The sequence below is a fragment of the Symphodus melops genome (genome assembly GCF_947650265.1).
Source record: "Symphodus melops genome assembly, chromosome: 1".
Taxonomy (NCBI): domain Eukaryota; kingdom Metazoa; phylum Chordata; class Actinopteri; order Labriformes; family Labridae; genus Symphodus; species Symphodus melops.
Genome location: NC_136691.1, coordinates 48,051,397 through 48,072,882, shown reverse-complemented (window position 1 = coordinate 48,072,882; position 21,486 = coordinate 48,051,397). Strand labels below are relative to the sequence as shown.

The following is a 21,486-nucleotide window of genomic DNA, read 5'->3' as shown; positions in this document are numbered from 1 at the left end:
AACAGTCAGCAACATCCTGATTATTTCTTTGAAGTTATTTTTAATGCCTACTGGCGCTGCAACCGGCTTAAAGCAGACCCAGATCTGGGGCGTGCAGAATGAAGCGTTTGAACTGGTATCCTTCAGACAAAATCATACGACTTCGCTGTTAGCTGTTTTGATCCCGATATTTTTATTTTACTCGCAGAAATTGGAGAAATTTCACTTTGAGGTAAAGCTTTGGTAAAATATTGGGAACATTTTTTCATCCATCGTTTGCAGGTTGAAATCTTATTCTTATTAATTTCTTGTAGGACCAGACAAAGAGAGGAAGTTGTACAGCCCGTAAAAAAACAAACCTGTTATCAGCAAAATGTAAAAACTTCCCCTTCTTCCCTCAGGTTCACCTGCTGTGGATCTTTGCAAACTTGAATCCATGAAGATCCTGGTTCGTAAATCTGAGGCAGCGAATGAAATGTCAGGAAGGCAATTTTCCCCATCCTTGATCTGTTCCAGAAAGAGAGATTTGTGAGGGGTTGATGTATTTTAACATTAGACAAACGTTTGTAGAAGGGACAATGAATTGACTGGCTGAGAAAGAGCTGAGCTTCCGTTCATCCCAGACTAACAGGACTGATTGGAAAGAAATGACTCCAACAGCTGTCTGGTTCACTGCACAATATCCTCAATGTCCATGTCTGATGAAATTACTGCGGTATAAACAGACTAATTCAATAGACAGAGATTTGCTTGTGTTTCATGATCATTATATCAGATGTAATGAACTGAAAGAGTCGCAGGGTGAAGTAGTCATTAAATGGAATACTTGAAGTTAAGTTGAAGTCTTGAACTCCAGAGAGAAACAGAAAAAGAAAGTATTATAAAATACCTGCTCATTCATTTTTCGTATAAAACACAAACCTGCTGCACCACACACATGACACAAAGTATTCCCGTTCTTCTTCTTCTTCTTTACTTCTTCCTCGTTCTTTTTTTACATTCAACATCAGATGGAATCTCCTGCAGCACATCTACAACCACACGGCTAGTAAACAAACAGACAAGGAGTATGTTTTGTTATTTGCAAAATTTAAACACGTTAAAATAACGGTTGAAAGATAAAGTCAGGTTACACATTTTAAGAGCTGCACAACCATAATAAACGTTGTTTTGGAATGCTTATTGGCAGCATATAAATCTTTATGAGTCATTATAATGTACTCATCCAAGCCTCAGTGAGCAGGTCTTTACCTGTTTCCTGTTGGTACTGTCCTCTTATTACTTTTTCACAGTAAGGGGAAAAAACAAGTGGGTGGGTGTAGTACATGAACCTGGATTATGACCTCTACCATGACTAAGCACTTATGAGAACATTTCAGAAGTAAACTCTTATTTATGGGCTTGTAGCTGTAGAACATGTAAATGAGTGTTACTAATAGAAAATCATTTCATCTACGTCACCGGATGGTTTTCTTTGTGTATAAAATGTGTAATGAATTTAAAGTGTGTTAAAATTTAGCGCACCCACAGTACAAGTAGAGTTAATTTGAAATAATCCAGACTGGTCCTTTTTGCTTCAACAGTCATTTAGAGTGCGGACCAAATTACGTGCCTTTATTTTTTACCTTTGAATCTGATCGATGCTAAATATGAATCCATCAAATTTAAATGATACTTCCTGGACGACTACGCTCTCAAACTATGGTTGACTGACAGCAGTCAGACAGTACAAGGACTCAACATTGTGTCTCTTTGGAATCATCACCTCACACGTCTGGAAATTATTATTTTGTCCAGGGAACATTTCCTCACTAGCTTACATCATGTCAATGCATTTCCGTCATTTGTGTTTGTTATTCAAAGGGGTGTGTGTGTGTGTGTGTGTGTGTGTGTGTGTGTGTGTGTGTGTGTGTGTGTGTGAGTGAGAGAGTGTTGAAACAAAGAGGAAACACCTCAGATGAACCCAGAGGTCACACACACACACGCACATGTAACGTGACTGAAAGCAGCATCCTGGCTGCTCTCTGTGCTGTGTCACTGTTTGAGGGTCCTGACGAGGGGAGCGGCCCCTGGCTGTGAGGAGATGTGGGGTGTCCTGCGTGGAGTGTCGGCTGTGGGAGCCGGAGCAGGGGTACGAGGCCCAGATGGATGTCCGGGCAACATCTGTTCCACCTCTCGGCTGGGTCTTATCAGCGGAAAAGCTGCCACACACACTGGACAGCAGAAGATGGAGAGAAAAAGGGAATTCTTTGCTGAGTTTAAGAAAACATGCCGGCTTTCGTTTGTCTTGTAAACAAAAGTTAGGTTCCCTGTCGGGTCGCGCATTTGCATTTCACAAAGCTCACAGGCTTTATTTTGTCGTGTGTGGGACTGTATTTGTTTTTACCTCTGGTAGGTCTTTATTCTGTGTAAAGCACACTGTCCTGCCAGTATAAATAAACTGCACAATATCACATCAATGCATTCAAACTCAAAGGGTCATCACATTTCTTCTTTTCAAAAAGATCATCTAAATTCCAGACTGTCACTGTATTCTTTTTAATTGCTTTAAAAAACGATTTAAAATCCTCCTTGCTTGTGCTGCTAACACTCTCAGATGAACGTCACTTTGGACTAAAGCGTCTGCTTAATGAATTGTACAATAATTCAGTGATCTTAATACGAAATAATGAAACTCAATAAATGTGTTTGTCATGCTATTCAAGTGTTTCCTGTGATCTTTGGGCTCTTTTCTCATAATTATCAAATTTAAAAATTCTTGATTTTTTATAACAATCTAGTACAGTTTAACTACGACTCAAAGGCCTGATGTAATGATCTCTAAATGTCTTTTACATAGAACTTAAGACATATTTTTTCAGTCACTGATTGATCATTTCCTTTTTTTGTTCTCTCTTTACATTTTTGGAATCCACCACACAGATTGATGTATTTCTCTTCTCTGCACCACGTTTGATGATAATAGGCTCCTTAAAATATAGACAGAAAAAGAAAATACACAATGCTTAATTCATTTCCTGTTTGTGTGAACCTGGGGAAACAGGTGAGTACAGCACACTGACAGCTTCTACTCGACGCTTTAACGACTCACACTGAGGTTGTGCTAAACGAGGTAAAATGTTCAAAGATAATATTTTTGAAAATCCCACATGGTTTCCATTCATGCCATGGTCGCTCTGCTTCCTCAGCAATAGAATTTGGAGTGTTGATTTACAGCCCTTCACCGTTTGAATAAACGCAGCCAGTATCTAAATCAAATCCACACCTTTCCTATGTTCACTGTGAGGTATATGAACTGTACACGCTGTAACTAACTTGTTCAAAGAGAACAAGTGATGACATGAATTCAGTGCGCTTTCTATGTCAGAAAACCAAAAGCAGCAGTACAAACGATTTACAAATTATGCTGAAGGCTTCCAGTTTGTTCATCGTCTGTGGTTTGAACTCGAAAGTGTTGTACATATAAAAAGTTTTTTTTTTTTGCTTTTTTGTCAGCCTTCGAAAAAAAAAAAAAAGCTCCAGCATTCAACAAGCGTCATTCTCTTGCTTTATTTACAGCCAGAAATGAGGCCTGCCATGGTTTGATGTTCCCCCTTCCAGGCATCCATTTATTACCATTTAGTTTAGTGAATGATAGAAATCAACATGCAGGGACCTGAAAGTTTCTAGAGATACTGTATCCATCACAGTAAACATACCGTCCATGTTATTGTTGCTTGGTAATATGACCATGAACACAGACTGATTAGCACATAGAAAAACAAAACTGCTCTGAAGCTTATGATCGAAAAGCCACTGTGAGGGTCTGCTGACAAGGAGGACAGGCAAAAATAAATTTAACATGTAGAGCAGGTAAAGAACTGTGTGGGACAAGAGGAAGGCTGCATCTTTTAAGGGAAGTAAAATCAACGATACAAAGACAAAGAGAGAGTGAGGATGACTAAAGTTACAGAGGTCCTGGCCTCTTCCCTTCCTCTTGGAATCCTTGACGAAGTCTGCCTCGGCGTGACCAAAGGGAAGCAGAGAGAGAGAGACGGGGATGCAGAGAAGAAGAAAACCTGAGAAATTAATGAATAAGGTGAGAGAGTTAGAGAGAGGGCAAAATCAGAGAAGAGTGAGAGTGACAGAAAGAAAAGGGGGAAGCGAGGCAAACTCAGCAGCCCGTGGTTTGTCTCAGGGCTTCAACAGCTTCCAGAGCTGGTGTGCAGCAGACTGAAGAGAAGCACGTCTGCCCCAGAGGCAGAGACTGGAAAACAGGATCAAAGAGTCGCCAAGGCAACCTGCATGACACACATTGTATTAAAGCCACACGGTTAATTTGAAAGAGATGGAAGAAGGGTAAAAGGAGAAGAAAAGGGGAGGCAGAGGTAGCACAGAGTAGAGTGTATTTATCAGGACCTCTTGTCTCACTCGCTTGACTTTCCACTCAAAGCTTCTTCAGCTGCTCCACTTTGACCTTTAGGGTTTCTTTGAAAAACTATAAATTATGAGACAACCTTCAATGTCTCATCTGCAATTTCATGATCATCCTCTAGTGTCTCCACAGGTCACCTTACAAATCAGAACTGTTTATTGTTCAACTCATCACCGTTTTCATGCCAACAAAACAAAGTCAGACCTATACATGGTATATATATGGTATATATACGAGGTTACACAGACTGAGAGACTCTTGGAGGCCTGAAATATCAAACGTTTTACAACATTAGAAAATCTATCAAATTGTAAAAAACAACAGAGGCCATAATTAAATTATTTAAAACTTTAATTGTCATAATAGACAAAAAGTTTGATTGGAAAATAACAAAACAAATACCGATACAAAATCAACAACAACAAGAAACAGACAGCAGTGAATGTGTGAGCAGATGATATGCAAAGCCCATCATTTGTATAATCCCTCGTCCACAGATTGGTTTTGCATTCAGGTGACTGAATGGGGCACGGATCCCTCCAGAGTCTAAAGGACGAAAGTGATTAAAAACCTGACAAAACACTGAACAAAACGAGCCGAGCAGGTAGTGTGCGCGACCCATGTCGGAGACCCGAGTCCTCCAGAGCAGGTGGTCTGGGTTCGAATCCAACCTGTGGCTCCTTTCCTGCATGTCGTTCCCCACTCTCTCCATCCCCGCCTCTTTCCATTGTCCTATCTCTAAAAATGCAAAGGCATAAAAATGCCCCCTCCGGAAAAAAAAGATCTTACAAAAATAAATTTAAACAGAGAACAGAACATAACAATAAAAATACATAAGGAGGCGGTGTGATCATTATTTATCAGTGAAACACATCTTGGGCAAACCTGTGGCACAATCAATACGACTCATTTGAAAGGTGACAGAAAGATGACATGTGGGATGAAAAGCCCACAGAGCGGTAATGGGGCAGGGGAGCGGAACTGCAGTGGAGGAGCATAGTGTGTTGGGATGAAGTGGGGCGGGGGTCCACGATAAACAGCAGACAGGGAGGGGTCTTCACAGACAGTTGGAAGGCATTAGGGTGTCGGACAGGGACTTGTCAGATGCAGCTGTTGCTGCGGCTGATTGATAGAGTTTGTATTCCACCCTGATGGGAGACTGGAGCTGCTCCCCGGGCAGAGAGGGATTATGTTTGTTTTAAAAGAAAAAAAAACAAAACAATAAAATGTGAAACAAACAAACATGACATTTTCTTTACATAGAGAAAACTAACTCCATCACATTTTCTATCTTGAGGCTGCATCGAGCCTGGTCAATCATTGCTGTTTTGTCTTTTCCTTCTGGTCTTTCATTTAAAAGAATTCACAAGTGTGTTATGACATATAAAAATCTGAATGTACTGTACGTAGCTCTATGTGGTTAACAGGTTACAGAGCGATAAAATATCTCCTAAGTTGAACATCTATAAAAGTATTCAGACTTGTTTCCACTTCACTTCTCAGTATAGCACTCAGTCACATGATTACTAGTGCTTGTGTATGGCTGCACAGGAGGGTACAGTGCAATATATTGATAGCATGTACATAACACTCCATGAGATACTCAGACTACACTATTCAGATTAGATATGTAACTAATGTACATAACACAAGGCATTGGACTATGCACTCCAATCACACAACAACATTCGTTGTTACCGGGTCAAAAGGAGAAGCACACAGACGACCATACAGTTCTCCTCTGTGACAACATCAACAGTGCCCACCCACACATCCTGTAAAGTCATTACTGGAGATGTTAAACATATCTACAGACAACCTGGGCTCACTCTGTGTGTGACAGTATGTGTGTGTATGTGTGTGTGTGTGTGTGTGTAAGACTCAGAATGTGTGTGTTAGTGTCCAATGATGGCTGAAGGAATGCCATATGTCCCACATGCCACTGGTTTAATCCCAAAGGCGCAGACAGTAGTAAACAAGATTTCCATTTCTGCCAGAGTTCAGTGATTTTCCTGTATGAACTGCTTTATATCACTTGTTCTGACCAGAGGCTCTCTTCAGTCAGGCTGTAGTGACAATTGCTTGTGCACAATCTCAATTTGAAAAAAAAACAAAGAGAGCCCAGTGAAAGGTGAATTACATACAATACACTTCTCAAAGGAGACCGACTTCTGCTCTATATTCTTGTGTGTACATGTGTGTCTGTGCATGTGTGTGTTCATGTGCACCAGCAGCACCTGGCGTTCTTCTTTGTCGTCAACCACTAATGTCTCTTGTCATTAGCAGCGTTAGCATCATATCCTTGCAGGCTCTGTGTCTTTGTCCTCCAACAGGCTAATGAACTGACCAAATATTTCCTTCACCGTCTCCATGTTGTCGGTGGAGCTGCCCTCCAGGATCCAGCGCTTCCCTCTGGCCAGCGGCTCCAGCTCAAAGTATTTCTTGATCTGTGGGAAAATATAGACAATGTGGTTAGTCAAAACACTCAGGTTTGAAATCCTGTTTAATTATACTTCAGTGGAAAACACATTTTAATTCAGGCAAATACATTAAAACATGTTTTTGAGTGAACATATTTTACACATGATTATTTCAACAGCTGTACCACTTAAAACATGGATGATTACAAGCAGGCAAACCTCATGAGGAGTTTGAATAAGTGAAATGTCGCCAAACATGAGAAAAGGAAGAATACTTTGCTTCTTGACCAGTCAGTCAGAAAACATGTTCTGTGACATTTGAGCAGAGAAGTAAGAGAGGCATCAAGTTTGCAGTTGCATCGCTGTTTTCAGAGGCCACAAAACATTCAAAAGCAAAAGCAGAAGCCCCTTGTATTATTCTCCAAGCCCACAACGATTACATGCACAATGACTTTTCTTCATATAATCACTAACATGAAGCAGTATGCTCCCAAAGTTTAGGAATAAACAAATAAATAAACTGGAGTTCAATATAATTGGACTTAATGAAATGAAAGAGTTTGTCTTTGTAAGAATGTGGCCTGTTGGTTTGGCACTGCTCTTATTATAATGTTCATAATGCCGGCTTTCAGTGGGGGTGCGGTGAGCTTGGTGGTAGAACCAGAACCAGCTGTAAAGTCAAAACAAATCTCAGCAGAGGGAAACAATGTCTCAGACCTCCGCTGAGGGTGCTGCAGGTTGTTAGGGATTCTTAAGCCCAGAGTAATGGAAGCTTTTCTGTTTGCCCGAGGTGAATGAAGTTCAGCCATCTCCTCCTGTTTGTCTGATAGCCAGCGAGGAATCACAGAGACAAATGTGACCTGTGTTATCAAGTCTGAGAACAATACAAAAGATAGGAGTTAGTCAGTAATCTTTGGTTTTAAAGAGCTTCGCTGTTTATCCTCAAGCCTGTCAAGTCATTTAATCACAAGGCTCTCCTGATTTGTTTAAGAGTTGGTACATTATTTGTACATATTTCTGCTAATGCAAATCAAATATCGATGGCAGAGATTTTTATATAATCAACACAGCGGATAAGCTCCGTATAATAAAGAGCTTTTATCCAATACAAGACGACAAATACTTTCAAGCACACCAGCAAATCCATACAGGTGTCTGTCACACAGTCAAATGACTTTTCAACTTCAAGTGAAATTGCTTTTGTCTCGACCGTGCAGAGCTGTCTCGCTGTGCCATGGTGTGTGGCATGAAGAGGATGGGGAGGAGGGAGGTGGGGGTATTCTTTGTGTCTGCTCAAATCCAGCCAGCCATGCCAGTGAGTGGGAGAGCAAGCGCCGTCTCTGCCCCTGAGCCGAGTCTCTGTCCGGGTGTAATGTGAGTTTAATGACAGATTAAGTCACCTCAGCCGTGTTTGGCTCAGAGGCCTGGCTAGAAAGCCGAGCGGACCCAAACAGTGTTAACAAATCTGTCTGGGTAACTCGAGCTGCCCTAGTCCAGGCTCTAGCCCCAGACCTAGACTGCAGACGATGCGGCTGGCTGCCTGTCTGGCTGGCTGGCTCACTTGTCTGCCGGTAGCCAAGGCCCTCTTCTGGAAGATTCTGGCCCCTGCACTGGCAGACAGTCAAAAGGGCAGCAGTGACCTCTGTGCAAGTGCAGACAGGCTCAAGCGTCTCTCACTTCTCCTCCTTCGCTATAGTGCCGACAGAACACGAACCAGGTGCATCTTACAGTGCGGCAAATGCCTACAATAGTTTGTAACATCAGGCAACTGATCTTACACACTTGATACCAGATTACTTACCAAGTTTTCCACACAGCTTAAAAGTTATGCAGTCACAAAATACCAAAACAATCCTCTATTTATTTAATACCCTTTTGGTATGAACACCTTCTTGGGGCCACATTTCATCGACGGGGCCCATCTCGGCATTGACTTTATTTATACAACAACTGTCGATCAGGGGTCTGTTATTTGTTTGGTGTTACTTGAGCGAAGGAACCCCATGACCTGCAGTAACAGACGGGTGCATCCACACTGGCAGTTGACAGTGCGGCCCAAACCAGTTTCTCTGAGATTAAGTCCTCCTAAGCACACTTATGCTTGCTTAAGGAATTGCGTGAGGCAGTGGGACGGGTAAGCCACACAAGGCGTCGGTTGCCAGATGGCTCCGAGGATGACCAGTGGGTCACCCAGTCTAGCTTCTTCTAGGTCATAGACACCCATGCCTTGCCTGGTGCATGGGAGAAAGCAGCTTATACATACATAAGGGTGTCAAAAAATGTATAATCACCTGTGTGTGTGTGTGTGTGTGTGTGTGTGTGTGTTCACTGCTGGAACAAGGGTTGGAAAAGACCTGCCAATGTTGCTGTTGGATCTAATAATCTATCAGCCACTCGTTTTTTTTTTATCAGCCACTTTATTTAGCAGGCAGCATTGGGTAACATATATATATATATATATATATATATATATATATATATATATATATATATATATATATATATATATATACACATAAATATAAATATAAAATCAAGGCTTATAGTATTCAAGTATGTTTCAACTGTTAAAGAAAATACTGCTGCAGTCCCTGTATAGACAGGTCATTCCCTCTACAATTGGCTTGAGGTGAATTCTCCGGAGAATCTGCTGTTGAGTTCTCACATCAGCTCACTTTGACCTTCTGAGGAAAAAACACAAGGGCTCTGGTAGGAGAAACTCTGGATGAAGGCTGAGCGAAAAATAAAGCTGTTTGCGCCCCTCCGGGTAACCTCCAGAGTTTTTCAGGAGCTTTCCGTATGTGTGACAGGCTTACTGTCAGCATGTCGCCAAGCGCTGCTCAGAGCAAACACGCAAAAACAATGTACACTGTTTTCTGTCACATATCACTTACTGTTATGTTTTTTTTTTTTACCCATCGCTGTGGCTGGTAGGTTGGGCAAATCCACCTGACACTCCACCCTCATTTGGTGCGTGCTAATTTCCAAGCCTGGCTGAAACTCTGTCATATTGTGGGAAACCAAATATTTCAGGAAAGCAGAACTCTCTGACAGCAGGCCTCGAGAGTCTTTGAGTAGAGCTGCAGCTATCGAATATTTTAGTAAATCGAGTATTCTATCGAATATCCCGTCGATTAATCGAGTAATCTAATAAATCATACTTTTGCTTAATTAAGGTTTAACTCGTCTTGGGTCGTCCCTACAAACCTGCTTCTTTGCAGTTACCATGGAAACGCCTGCTTGTTACAGCCAACCACCTCTGCTCTACAGCTGCTGATGATGCTCACCATATTACTGACAGGGTCCCAAATTCACTTTCTGATTCACTGGTCAAGGCGGCAGGTAGATGAAAAATACAGGCCAAACACGTTTTAATGGCTGAAATAGCAAATAGTGTTTTGTGTAGCCTACACATCTGTTACAGTACATTTAATAGAGAAAGCATTATGTTCTGTTGAATCAATCACAGAATCAATCATTATGTCAGATAAGGAAATTGAGAAACTTTAAATATATATTTGCTAAATTATTATTCCACAAACAAGTTCTGTGTTGATTTAGCTTTGAAGACATTAGACATTTCATATAATCAGCCTGTATATTGTTAAAAGTGTATCTCTGTTGTCTGCTCCTGCAGCGCGTGCATTCAGCGCGCTCACAGACTACAGAGACCAGAGACGCGTCTATGAGAGACTGTGAGAGGACGTTGCTATCGTTATTTTAGCTGCAAACACGGAGAGAGTGAACGGAGAAAAGCCGACTGTTTGACCAGATCACGTGTTCCTGACTGGGTCGTATGGATCACGGATCAACTGTGTGCTGACTAAAAGTTAAAAGGGGCGCGCCGCACTCGCGTGTGCGTGCGTGTGTGCGTGTTAGCGCTGAAGTGTGTAAGAGAGAGGAGCAGGTAGCTGCAGCTACATTAAACGTGTTTTATACTCATACCAAAGTTTTGATGACGCAAAAAAAACAAAAAACTTAACGAAGCCTCGAGGCAGCGAAAATTCCTCAATGAATTTTTGTAATCGAATTATTCGAGTTATTCGAGGAATCGTTTCAGCTCTATCTTTGAGTAAAAAGTGCTCTGACTGAGTTACTGCATGGGCTAGATTCTATATATTTGTTTTTAATATTTGCTTGAGTTTTACATGTTGAATAAAACTTTCGTAAAATGGGTCTCGGAGAAAAGCCAGTGTTGTTAGGTTTGATAATGTGTGACCCAGTGTCTGCAAGGAGAGGCTTCACAGCTCGTCAGCTAAGCTTAAGCCCCAAACCTGGCAAGCCAACTTCATGCTCCTTAAGACAAGTGGACTGGCATGTATGGCACGTGCACCCAGCTGCTCCCTGATGGTGTGCAAGATGACTACATTTGATGGTCACTGTTGGCATTTTGTCAAATCAAAAGGATCTTCTGGTAGAATAAGAGCAGCTTTGGCAGCTGTCTGGGGAGCCCTGCTCTGGCCTTCCTACCAACTAAACACACCACGGAGGCAGACAGGCAAACAAAAAGAAAGACTGGCTGGCTGGACGAGTGATAGAGGAGAAAGATGAAGCCAAGTGCAGTCATGGAGGTGCATAATGTTGGCTCTTGAGACAATATATGAGAAAAGACCCCGACACATTTATATCCTTCATAAGTTTATGTCCTCTCTTCTGCAGTGGCGTTCATTGCAAAAAATGAAATCCAAAGGTCAAACTAGAAAGCAGCTGGAAATGTGCAGGACATCTTTCCGCATGGACTTGGACTTGCATGGCCTGTGCAGCCCAGCAAAGATTATCGAATGAAGTGGACGCAGGAGAGAGTTGAGCTCCTGGATTCTTGAGACATGCTCTTGTTCAAGGCACCGAGGCTTTACCCAATAGGAGTGATGATATTGTAACATCACTATCACTTTTAAATCCTCCCTTGTTCTGTATTTTAGGTGTCTATGTACAATATTAAAAATGATGCAAGAAGATTGTTTTTTTCCCCCAGAAAGAGGGTTACCAAAGTCATTCTGACTAAACTTCTGAGATCCCTCATTTGTCATCATGCAAAAGTTAATAATTTTTTTTTTTTAAATGCCTTATTTTAAACAGTACATGCATTGATCATCAATTATTACAATGATTTCATTCTTAAGAGAAACTGACGTCATGGTAACATGTTCTTAAAAAAAAAAAAAAAAAGGACCTTAGTTCCAACAATATCACAGACACTTACAGTACACAGACAGCTGACAAACACCAGGCTGCAGCCAAATCTGACGCAGATTGATTATGTGATTTATCAACTTCAAGATTGAAGTCATTTAGCATGGAACGTTCAAAACGTTTAATCTGTACCTGGTATGTTTCTAATAGTCATTTTGGCAGTTTGCACCGATTACTTTAGGTTAAATAACTTTCTCTAGGGTGCAATGGCAACGGTCCAAGACAACACAGGACGCTCAGTTGATAGTCGTGTTCAGGATTATCTGATAGTGGGACTTGCTATGGTTCAGTGGTCTTGTGCCTTTGTTCACATATTTGGTACATCTAAAGTTAGTTCTAGCAGAAGTTAACAGCAAAGCCAGATGGTACATGCATGGCTTTTTGAAAGGCCCCTACAGAAGATCTGTATCGTAAAAGAAAGTGAAATGACCTGGGCTGTCAGCTCTCAATTTCTAATCTACGGCAAGTTTTTTTGTTTAGTCTGGCTCTTGCCGTTGCCTCAGGTTCCAAAAGTCTGAGAAAAATATTGCAACTAAATTCAATAATATCAAATAATACTAATTATCTCTTCCTGTTTAAGTAATAAGATCATACAAGGAAGAACAAGCAACATCCAACCGTGAAGAGTTTGCCTTCAGCCATGTTTAGAAAAGCCAAGATCGTAATGGAAGCTGATAAAGAGACTCAATCAAACAGATAAGTAATTCTCTAAAAACAGCTTTCCTGGAGGCAACCATCAAAACCCCTCTGTCCAGCAAGGATAGCTTTACTCAATAAACTCAGTCAAGAACTAATGATATCAGCCTTGAGGTTTTCATTTGGATAAACTTTGACAGGGATCCTCTTTCAACAGAATAACATCCGCTGTAGAAAGGGTACTTTGGAACATGTGTGCATAAAATGACTGAGGGGACAGGCAGCAGAAGACTGTGTATAAATCTTTCAACTACATTTATTTTAGCATAAGATATCTTACACACGTTTCACATATTATTGGCTTTAAAATAACTCTCAGTCACTCAATAGAGACGAGGCCTCCAATGCCCCAGTCCTGTTTTGTACCATTATCATTTACCGTCATGAGTCAAAACCTCCACACACAGACGCGCTCTAGAACTGGAGAAGGACGCATTAGAGGAGCTCTGACCCAGGGAAAGTGGCATACTCAAATATCCAAGACAATCAATTACACCATTTCGTGACATGTTGGCCCCAGTGAAAATATCAGTCACTTGGAAAGTGGCCCAACCTGGCGGCTGCATTGACGTAGGAGGGTAATGGGAGATCTATTTACCATATAATAGACACATCTTTGTTTGCTTTTCCGGCTCACCTAAAGAGCCTTTAAGACAAGAGAAAGCCTGGAGTTCCCCGGGAGTGAAACACTTGGGAAGCCAGTGAAAAAAACAAACATTGCAATTGTTGGAGGTGTCAAATGAAAGAGCCTAGTGGCCTGTGAGTAAAACCTAAAGCCTATTTAAGCCAGGCTGTAACACCTTGGGCAATGGGCCCACAGTTTACCATCTGAAGGGATTACTGTCCCCTAACCCAACCAAAGCTAGACAATGACCTAATCACCTGTTAAGTGAAAGTCTTAGCTGTAGGTGAGGCACATGACACTGCGTCTGGATAACATGATTAAGGTGTTTACAGCCCCTTTTGCGTTTAGTTGGGAAAGCTAAAAGGTGGTAAAGAGGGCTTGATCTATGTCACCAGAAATATATACATGGAATACAATAACCATTAACACAAAAGTACAAACATCAGGAGCGCAAAGTGGGGAAAAAACCCATAACAGGCCTGGAGTTCAGTTTTGTCCTTCCTTTGCTGCAAAAACGATCCAGGCCGAGCCAGCAAAAAAAAAAGAAAACGCTAAGCCCACCCTGGAACCAGGCCATAGTTATAGAACTGTTGGACCAGAGTTTTCAACAGGCAACAAATTAAGAGTTTAGTTCTTATGTCACAAAGCAAAAACGGAGCTGCCTTTAGATTTACTGTCCTGTTCCACACAGGTGGGACCGTGGGTCTCCCTCAGGCTCAGCTCAGTGCAGGTTCAAAGTGATTCAGTCGCTGCGTACTTCTCTTCAAAGCCAACTGACCACTGCCAGATCAGAGCCGTCCTCAGAGGTGCTGTAAATCTAAGCAAGACGGCAAAGGGAACATTCTTCCCAGCCCTTGCAGTAGCACAGAGGCATTTATTCTTATTTTTCTTGCAGCAGATCAGATTACGTCCAAAGACACTGGCTGCTGTTACCTGGGTAAATGACCCATGGCTAAAGCCAGGTAGTAGCAACAACAGATGCATAAACAGTGAGGATTAGGACTGGGCAATAGCTTGATAATATATATGTACTCAATCTACCCAATCATATGATAATGATGTCACTTTTTTTTAATTTATTGTTTTCCTATTCTTATCTGTGTGATGATAAAGATTTAAACCAGATTGCTACCACTTCTGGGGAGAGAATTAGCTTTTGAAACAGTCAAGTGACAGTGACATGTTCAACTGGCTCCTTAAAAGAGATTGAGGATAACAGGTCAAAGACCTGGTCATGTTACAGTCAAGAAGGATAAATTGCATTTTCTGTACTAAGACTGTGAGCTTAAGGCAAATTGGAAGGAAAACATCCACACTGTTATAAAACCTGGGGAATCATTGGCAGGTTCAGTAGCTGGAACATGGCCTCTTCACCAGGGGTTGACCTGCACGACACGAAGGGCAAAATATCTGGGCTGTGTGTGTAGAGGGGGAGTCTGGATGCCCATGTTTGCCTGGCTTTATTACAGATTTACAGTAACTCAATTTATTAAAGGCCAAGAGCTGCTTGACAAGGAACATCTGGTCAGTGGGACTTGAACGGGTGAGCTGGCGTCTTGCCTACGCTCCCTGCTGCAGTGGCCAATGCGCCAGCACCTCTCCTCAAGCTCGCCCTCCCACTCTGAGCTTCTTGAGAAAAGAGCCGCCTTGCTGTAGCAGCCCACACAGAGGGCCCTCAAAGCCCAGGAGGTCTGTTACAAGCCACCCCTCCTCCTCCTCCAGGAACCCTGTATTGGGACCCTCTCCCCCTTTTATTCTGGGGCCCCCCTTTCACGCTCCTGTCTTGACAGTTGACCAGCCTCAAAGCTGCAGCAGGCCTCTGCTTTAGCACACAGCACTCAGCATTGCAATCAAAGTTGGAGTCTGAACACACACACCCACCCACATGATTCCTCTCACACTCTCATATGCCACAGGGCCATATTTGAAATTTCAGATTCCAGGTCTGTAGTCATGACCAAACCTTTAAACTGTATTTGCTTTAATACATGCTGTGTGTTGTTTGTATGATTCAGTTTTGACTGCAACAGATTGTAGAAAAAGCCAAATAAAACCACAACAACAACAAAAGAATAAAGTGAAACAAAGGCACATGTTCAACGGAACTCTTTCTAATAATGTCAAGTCTGTTTCTTATTCTGGACTGTAGCACATCACTATGAAAAGGTCAATCCATCAGTGGTGTGTCCATGTATATTCAGTGACAGTTGTCCAATGTCTGAGCAACACAACTGAGATGTAATGTCCTTTGGGATGTGTTTATTTTATGTACTATTACACAAAACTGCATGCGACTGCTTTTAATCACTACCATGATAGTAGTAAAGAGTCAGTGTTGTGAATCCAAGCTAATGCATCACCAGCTTCAGCATTAACAGATATTTTCATACCACAACTGAGCGTGAAAGCTGTCCCATGTGATGCTTCTTTTTTCAGTTAATTGTGCACAAACTGAGTAACACATTCTCCCTGGCTACTAAGTGGAGTCTGAAGACAAACATTTCAGGAGTTCCACATTCGTAAAACATGGTCATGCCATTGCCAAAAAAAGAAATCGTTGGTCATCTTGAGTTTTGTGAAAAGGGTAAAAGTTTCAATGGATGAAAAATGTCATGGAGGAGAACCCCCAGAGATTCCCAGCGTTTGATCCCTGTGAGTCAGCAATAGAACCTGAGGGGTCAAATCACATGCTGAATAGGCTTTTCGGAAGTCTTGTCCTGGCTAGTGGCGGCTGGTCGTCCGACCCTGCTTGACCAGCAGACAAAGGCCCCCCAAGCCCACTATTTTTTTTTTCCTTGGGGTGGGGGTGGGGGGGTGGGTTCTTTTCTCCTCCAATGGAAAGCCCAGTCCTGAATAGGGTCTGGCTGGCTGAATTGCGTTCCAAACTGATTTTGCGATTGAGGACCCAATGGGGTCAGGGTTCAGCAGCATTTGACGTGGTCTGTGGGAAAAGGAGAGCACAGTGCCCGCACAACCTGCCTACTGCCCTCTCACCCACGGTGCCCCTTAACCTCTCAAAGGGACAGACCACCAGCCCAGGAGTGACAGGATGAGAAAGGCTGTATGGGTGGGAAAAGCGGAGATGAAGGTGGGCGGGAGTGCTGGATATACAAAGATGTAAGAGAGATAAACCATCAAAGAAATGCAGAGATTCTAAGTAGCTTCACATATTGTGCTGTGAGGGTCTCGCTCACATTCTCTAGAGGGTAATCAATATGTGCCGCTTCAGTGCTTTCCCAGCCATCGCCTCCCAAGGTGGGATGAATGAAGCACTGGGTACGTGACTGCCAGATCTCTCCTGACATTGAGGGTCTGCAGTATGTGAAATCACTCATACATCACACATGCATGCAGAGGGTGATAGGTGCCATGAAAATGTAAGCTACAGTACCCCTGAAAAAGAGTCACCATTTAGGAAGCAGTCCAATACATCAACAAGCAGAAACATCTGGGCAAGTGTTTGTAGTAATGAAGTCTGACATGAGGCCCTGTAGTAAGATGTCATAGAAATAGAACTGCTCCATACTGTGACTCTTTCCTGTTTTCTAATGTAATGCTTGGGGACAGTTGCAAGCACTTTATGCTCAGTGACATTAAAAGAGAAAACCATTACTTCCACAAACTATAAGAAGCACACAAAAGACAGTCACTTTGTTCCACACATGTTAAAAAAAAAAAAAAAAAAAAAAAAAAAAAAGTCACTCATCATGCAAGCTTCAACACTCACTGTATTGTTACCTTCACATGGGCAAGAATTGCTGCTGATACCCATGGCATCACTTGCACTACCTTGAGGTTATAGAAATTATGAAGAAGAACAAAACCTGACAGACAGAAGCAGCTTTCAAACATCTCTGTATCAAGTGACACTAAGTGATTAAATAACACAATTGAGAGCAATACAAGACAACACAGGATTTATAGGTAACACAAGAGTTAAAGGCTGACAGCTTAATTGTAACACTTTAAATGTTCTCATAGAACAGTTTGCCGTCAGAGCTTTGTCTAACCAGAGATGTTAAGATTCATCTTTCTGCGCACGGCAGAGCCACTGGCTAGCAGACACCTCTTAAAGACCTATCCTGTCTACTTTACCTGGAATGTCACACTCCCATCCAGTACACCTCATCACCCGAGAGCAGAGGAAACACACACCGCTGCATATTCTGCAGGTAGTGTCACTTCTTTGGAAATATATCTCTAAAAAAAATCACCTACATTTAATATGCTATAGATGCAGAGCGTCGTCCTCACTATGAACAGTCCAGAAATAACTTCAGAGATTACATTGAGACAATTTGCTCAAAAATCACATGAACGCTGCATTTTTCACATTTCTTCAAGCTGAGTGTAGATTTACCAACAAATAGGTTTGTTTGTGCACAGTCACATAACACAGAGCGCAATTATGGCAAGCATGCGATAAGTAAATTTGGTCAGTTGCTACTGGCGTCTAAGACAGGAAGTTATATTTTTTTAAATTACTCATAAAACCGAACATCAAAAGAGTAACAGGCGGCCGGGTGGGAAGGGCACTCTTTCACTGTCACATTGGAGAGTGTGCCCTCATTTAAGAAAGCTAACACCTTGTAAAGAAAGAAAGGCACAGTACTGATGTATGTAGGTTGTATGTAAACGGTAGGATGCTGTCATACATCATACACTTGCATGCTAATTGAATTTAGAAGAGAGGTTGACTGCAAAAAGAAATTAACTTGCACAACTGCTACCATACCAAGTTTAGCTTCCATTACTGTGTGATCGATACGTTTATATAATCCGTCTATAGATTCACTTTACACTTGATGACAAATGAGGCACAGGGCTTAGCAAGGTCGCCAGCTCGTCATCCGTTTTTCCACTGTAACAAGCGACTCACAAGTCAGGGGCTGGGGAGGGGGATTGGGGGGTGGGGAGAGTTGGTTGCTGACCGGCTTTAGTCTAGACGGCTCAATACGCAGTTGACTTTTTAAACCCGCTCGTCTGGGGAAAGAAAAAAAAAAAAAAAAAGCAGACGTGAGGTAAGAGGGGGTGAGCTGCAGCAGAGAGGTGGTGGTGCATTTTGACTGGGCTGGGCTAACAAGCAAGCAAACAGAATGCGAGAGGAGAGAAATAAAGAGAGAGAGAGAGAGAAACAGACATCTAGGCACAGCGATAGAGAGAGTGAGAGATGCTTTTGGAGAGGTATCGGCGTCGCTGACTGTGGCTCCATGGTCAAGGTCAGCGAGCTGCAGAGTAAAAAGTCACGCCCCCTCTCTGCCTGTCTGCTGTCCTACTGTTCATCCTCTGTCAGCCTTATCTGCTCACTCAGCACACACGGGGAGACAATCTGACAACTGACTGCAGAGGCATTTCACTTACACTGTCATTATACAATAGGTGTTTAACAATGTAATTATTTGTGATAAATAGTGACATTAAAAAGAACAAACATCGACTTCACTCATTTTTCTCACAATAATCACACAAAAAAATGACAGATTTTGGAAGTCGTTTCTCTGCTGATGCTTTGTCTAAGATCTGCACCAGAAATATGTACACAGCAGCTGGACTTCAAAAGCATAGAGCCCATTCTTCATCATTTGGCATCCTCTAAAAAAGGACTTAATGGGAAACGAGCAGAATTTGAAATGTCCCTTTGAAATGCTGACTGCACTTATTTTGCGGTTTTCATTAGTGGCAATCTTTAGCTCTCTAGCTGATAAAACATATTTGACACTGCACGATGATCTCATCTTAACAAGACTGGCAATGAGCCCTTTTGGAAGTCTTCTTAATTATTATTCTGCAGAGAGAAGAAGAAAGATTGTATTGGCACACTTCTACCTTTGCAACCTTACTCTACTCTCTAAAAGCAAAAGCTAACCACTGAAGGATACTGACATCTGCTCAGTGGTTTGACAGGGCTGCAGAGAAAAACTGTTACGGATTGTCTGGTGGGTGTCAATGCTTACTTCTGATGATTAAATCTAGATGGACAGACTTAGAGAGGTTAGAGCTCACAGTCTGCCCTGATGATTAAGCACTGACCGGAGCTTATTCTGCTGATGAGGTATGTGGAAAAACAAAGGGCAAGCCAACGCATCAGTGACATGCTGTGTGTAGTGTTAGGCATAGCATCACTATAGTCGTGAGCATCGGCTTTCATTATAAAAAAAAAAAAAAGACAAGAGGACAGAACACACCCATCAGGATGCTTCGTGACTCTTGTTCATAATAGACAATCAACAGACATTTTACATTACATCATAGACTGTAGCACCCCTCACTCATGACATTATCAACACGTTTTTTTCAAAGGGCCTCGATGGCGTCACTTCTTTGGCAGCTGTCAGAGTTGTGTGAAAATAACAATTTCTGTGAGAGACTGACATACAGTATATTCGCCGTTACGAGATTGGGACGTTCTCATTGTTCACACTGTGTCATTCGGTTCATTATTGGACTTTGCAGCACCTGTCCCATCTTCTGCAAATGTTAACTGGACATGACTAAGTATTAGTGCATGATTAAGACATAATCCTGCAGCATTACAGTACAAGCTCTCGTGTTTTTCTTAGTGTTTGGAGATGTTTTTTTCTAATGCCGTCTCTAAACCACTGAGAGGGACTGGATTTGTTTTGTCTTTTATCATTATTGTATCTCCTCAGCTGATGAAATGTCAATTGTGAACTCGGTGATATCACTTCATCAAATAAAAGTCATGATAAAAATCGCCCTTGTTCTCTCAGACAACTTTCCGCCTTGAACAGTAAAATTAAAAAATGAAATTAAAAGTCCAATATACAGAAATTATCAGAAGAAAAAAAGACTTGAAAAAGCCAATGACTGGAAACATAACTTTCTCTTACATGTGAATGATTTTTCTCTTTCATCCTGTTGATTATTCTAAATGAGCTGGCAATAACAAAACTGTTCCACTCAGCAATGACGCAAGTGCAAGGTACGGGTGAGCTTGACAAGTTAGTTGGAGCCATTTGGAAGTGATGTTGCTCACACTTTGTTGTTTCCTTCTTAAGGTTCATTGATTGGCCTCTTACCTGTGCCTCATCTTCACCACAGCCAATCAGCAGCCTCTGGGGAATTTAGAGCCACCAGCGTCACAAGCCTAAATGACACACACGCCATGTGCCAGACGTTTGACGAAAGTTTCAGACACTATGTGCCACATGAGTCAGTGAGCACAGCCACCACCCGATGTGTGCCAAGACCTGCAAGTTCACCATGTGCACAATGTGGCAGAGGACAGTGGTTGACTAGCCACTTCCGGCTATGACTTTTTCCAACTGAGTTTGATCAAAAGAAAGCATTTTAGCTCCTGCAAATTTATTGGGATGGGAATAGTATAACGTCTGTGTGTCAAAATATTAAAAACCAATAAAAACAACTTTGAAAGGCAAAAACATTTTCTAGATTCAAAATGAAAAACTGTTGATGTACAATCAATCTTAAGGCTAAATGTCCCTTGTGTTACTATTCAAACTAACGAAGGATAAAAGTAGAGAGCTACCAGATGTCACACCAACAATGTTTGGGAACCCTTTCACATTTGGTTCACAGAAATGCACTATATGCTGCAGAAGTGAAGAAGACGAGTATGTGCTCTGCTCCATGAGCTGAAACCACTTTAGTTATAACTGCGAAGAACGAGAGGTTGGATGGTGAATACTTAAGTTGCCTCATAGACATCTACCAACCAATTTATCTGTCATCAAATCCATGCATCCAATAAGAAGGGATCATCTGTGTTTATGCAGGGTTTCCGTCATGATCTCCATTTGTGCACACACAGATACATTCCTTCTTATAGGCAGCCGAATGATACTACTGCATGTAGTACTCCCTGTATGAGTGGAGAAGTTTCAATCTCCATGACTCGATAAAAAAAAGAAAATCGATGTTTGTCTTTAAAAACTTTGACTTTTTTTTCCACATTTTGAGATTTCTTGCAATTGCATGTGTTTTATTTTCTTTTTAGTCCAAATCTGATTCATCTGTTAAATGTAACTTTTGTCTCGGGATGTACAATATGTATCGGTTTGGATCATTTATCAGCCGATATTAGGAATATTTGACCATTCCTTATCTTTCCGATAATGAAATTTGAAACGATGAAATCAAACAATACTAATGGCATTCTGGTGTCTATGTTTTTTTTC

At 41.8% G+C, this 21,486-nt stretch overlaps 1 protein-coding gene across 3 annotated transcripts in view; it reads right to left on the bottom strand.

Annotated features, from left to right (window-relative positions):
- Window positions 1–1,927: 1,927 nt before the first annotated feature.
- Window positions 1,928–21,486, bottom strand: part of LOC306822896 (ADP-ribosylation factor-like protein 15) — an 85,240-nt gene continuing 65,681 nt past the window's right edge. For 2 of the 3 annotated variants that reach the window (XM_079342183.1, XM_079342181.1), the window contains one exon: window positions 4,727–6,840. In XM_079342183.1, coding sequence (XP_079198309.1) covers window positions 6,688–6,840 — 153 coding nt within the window. In that variant the 3' untranslated portion in view covers window positions 4,727–6,687. Of the gene's footprint in view, window positions 2,193–4,726; window positions 6,841–21,486 lie in introns of those variants that run through there. The other variant, XR_013778965.1, reaches the window with a different exon arrangement.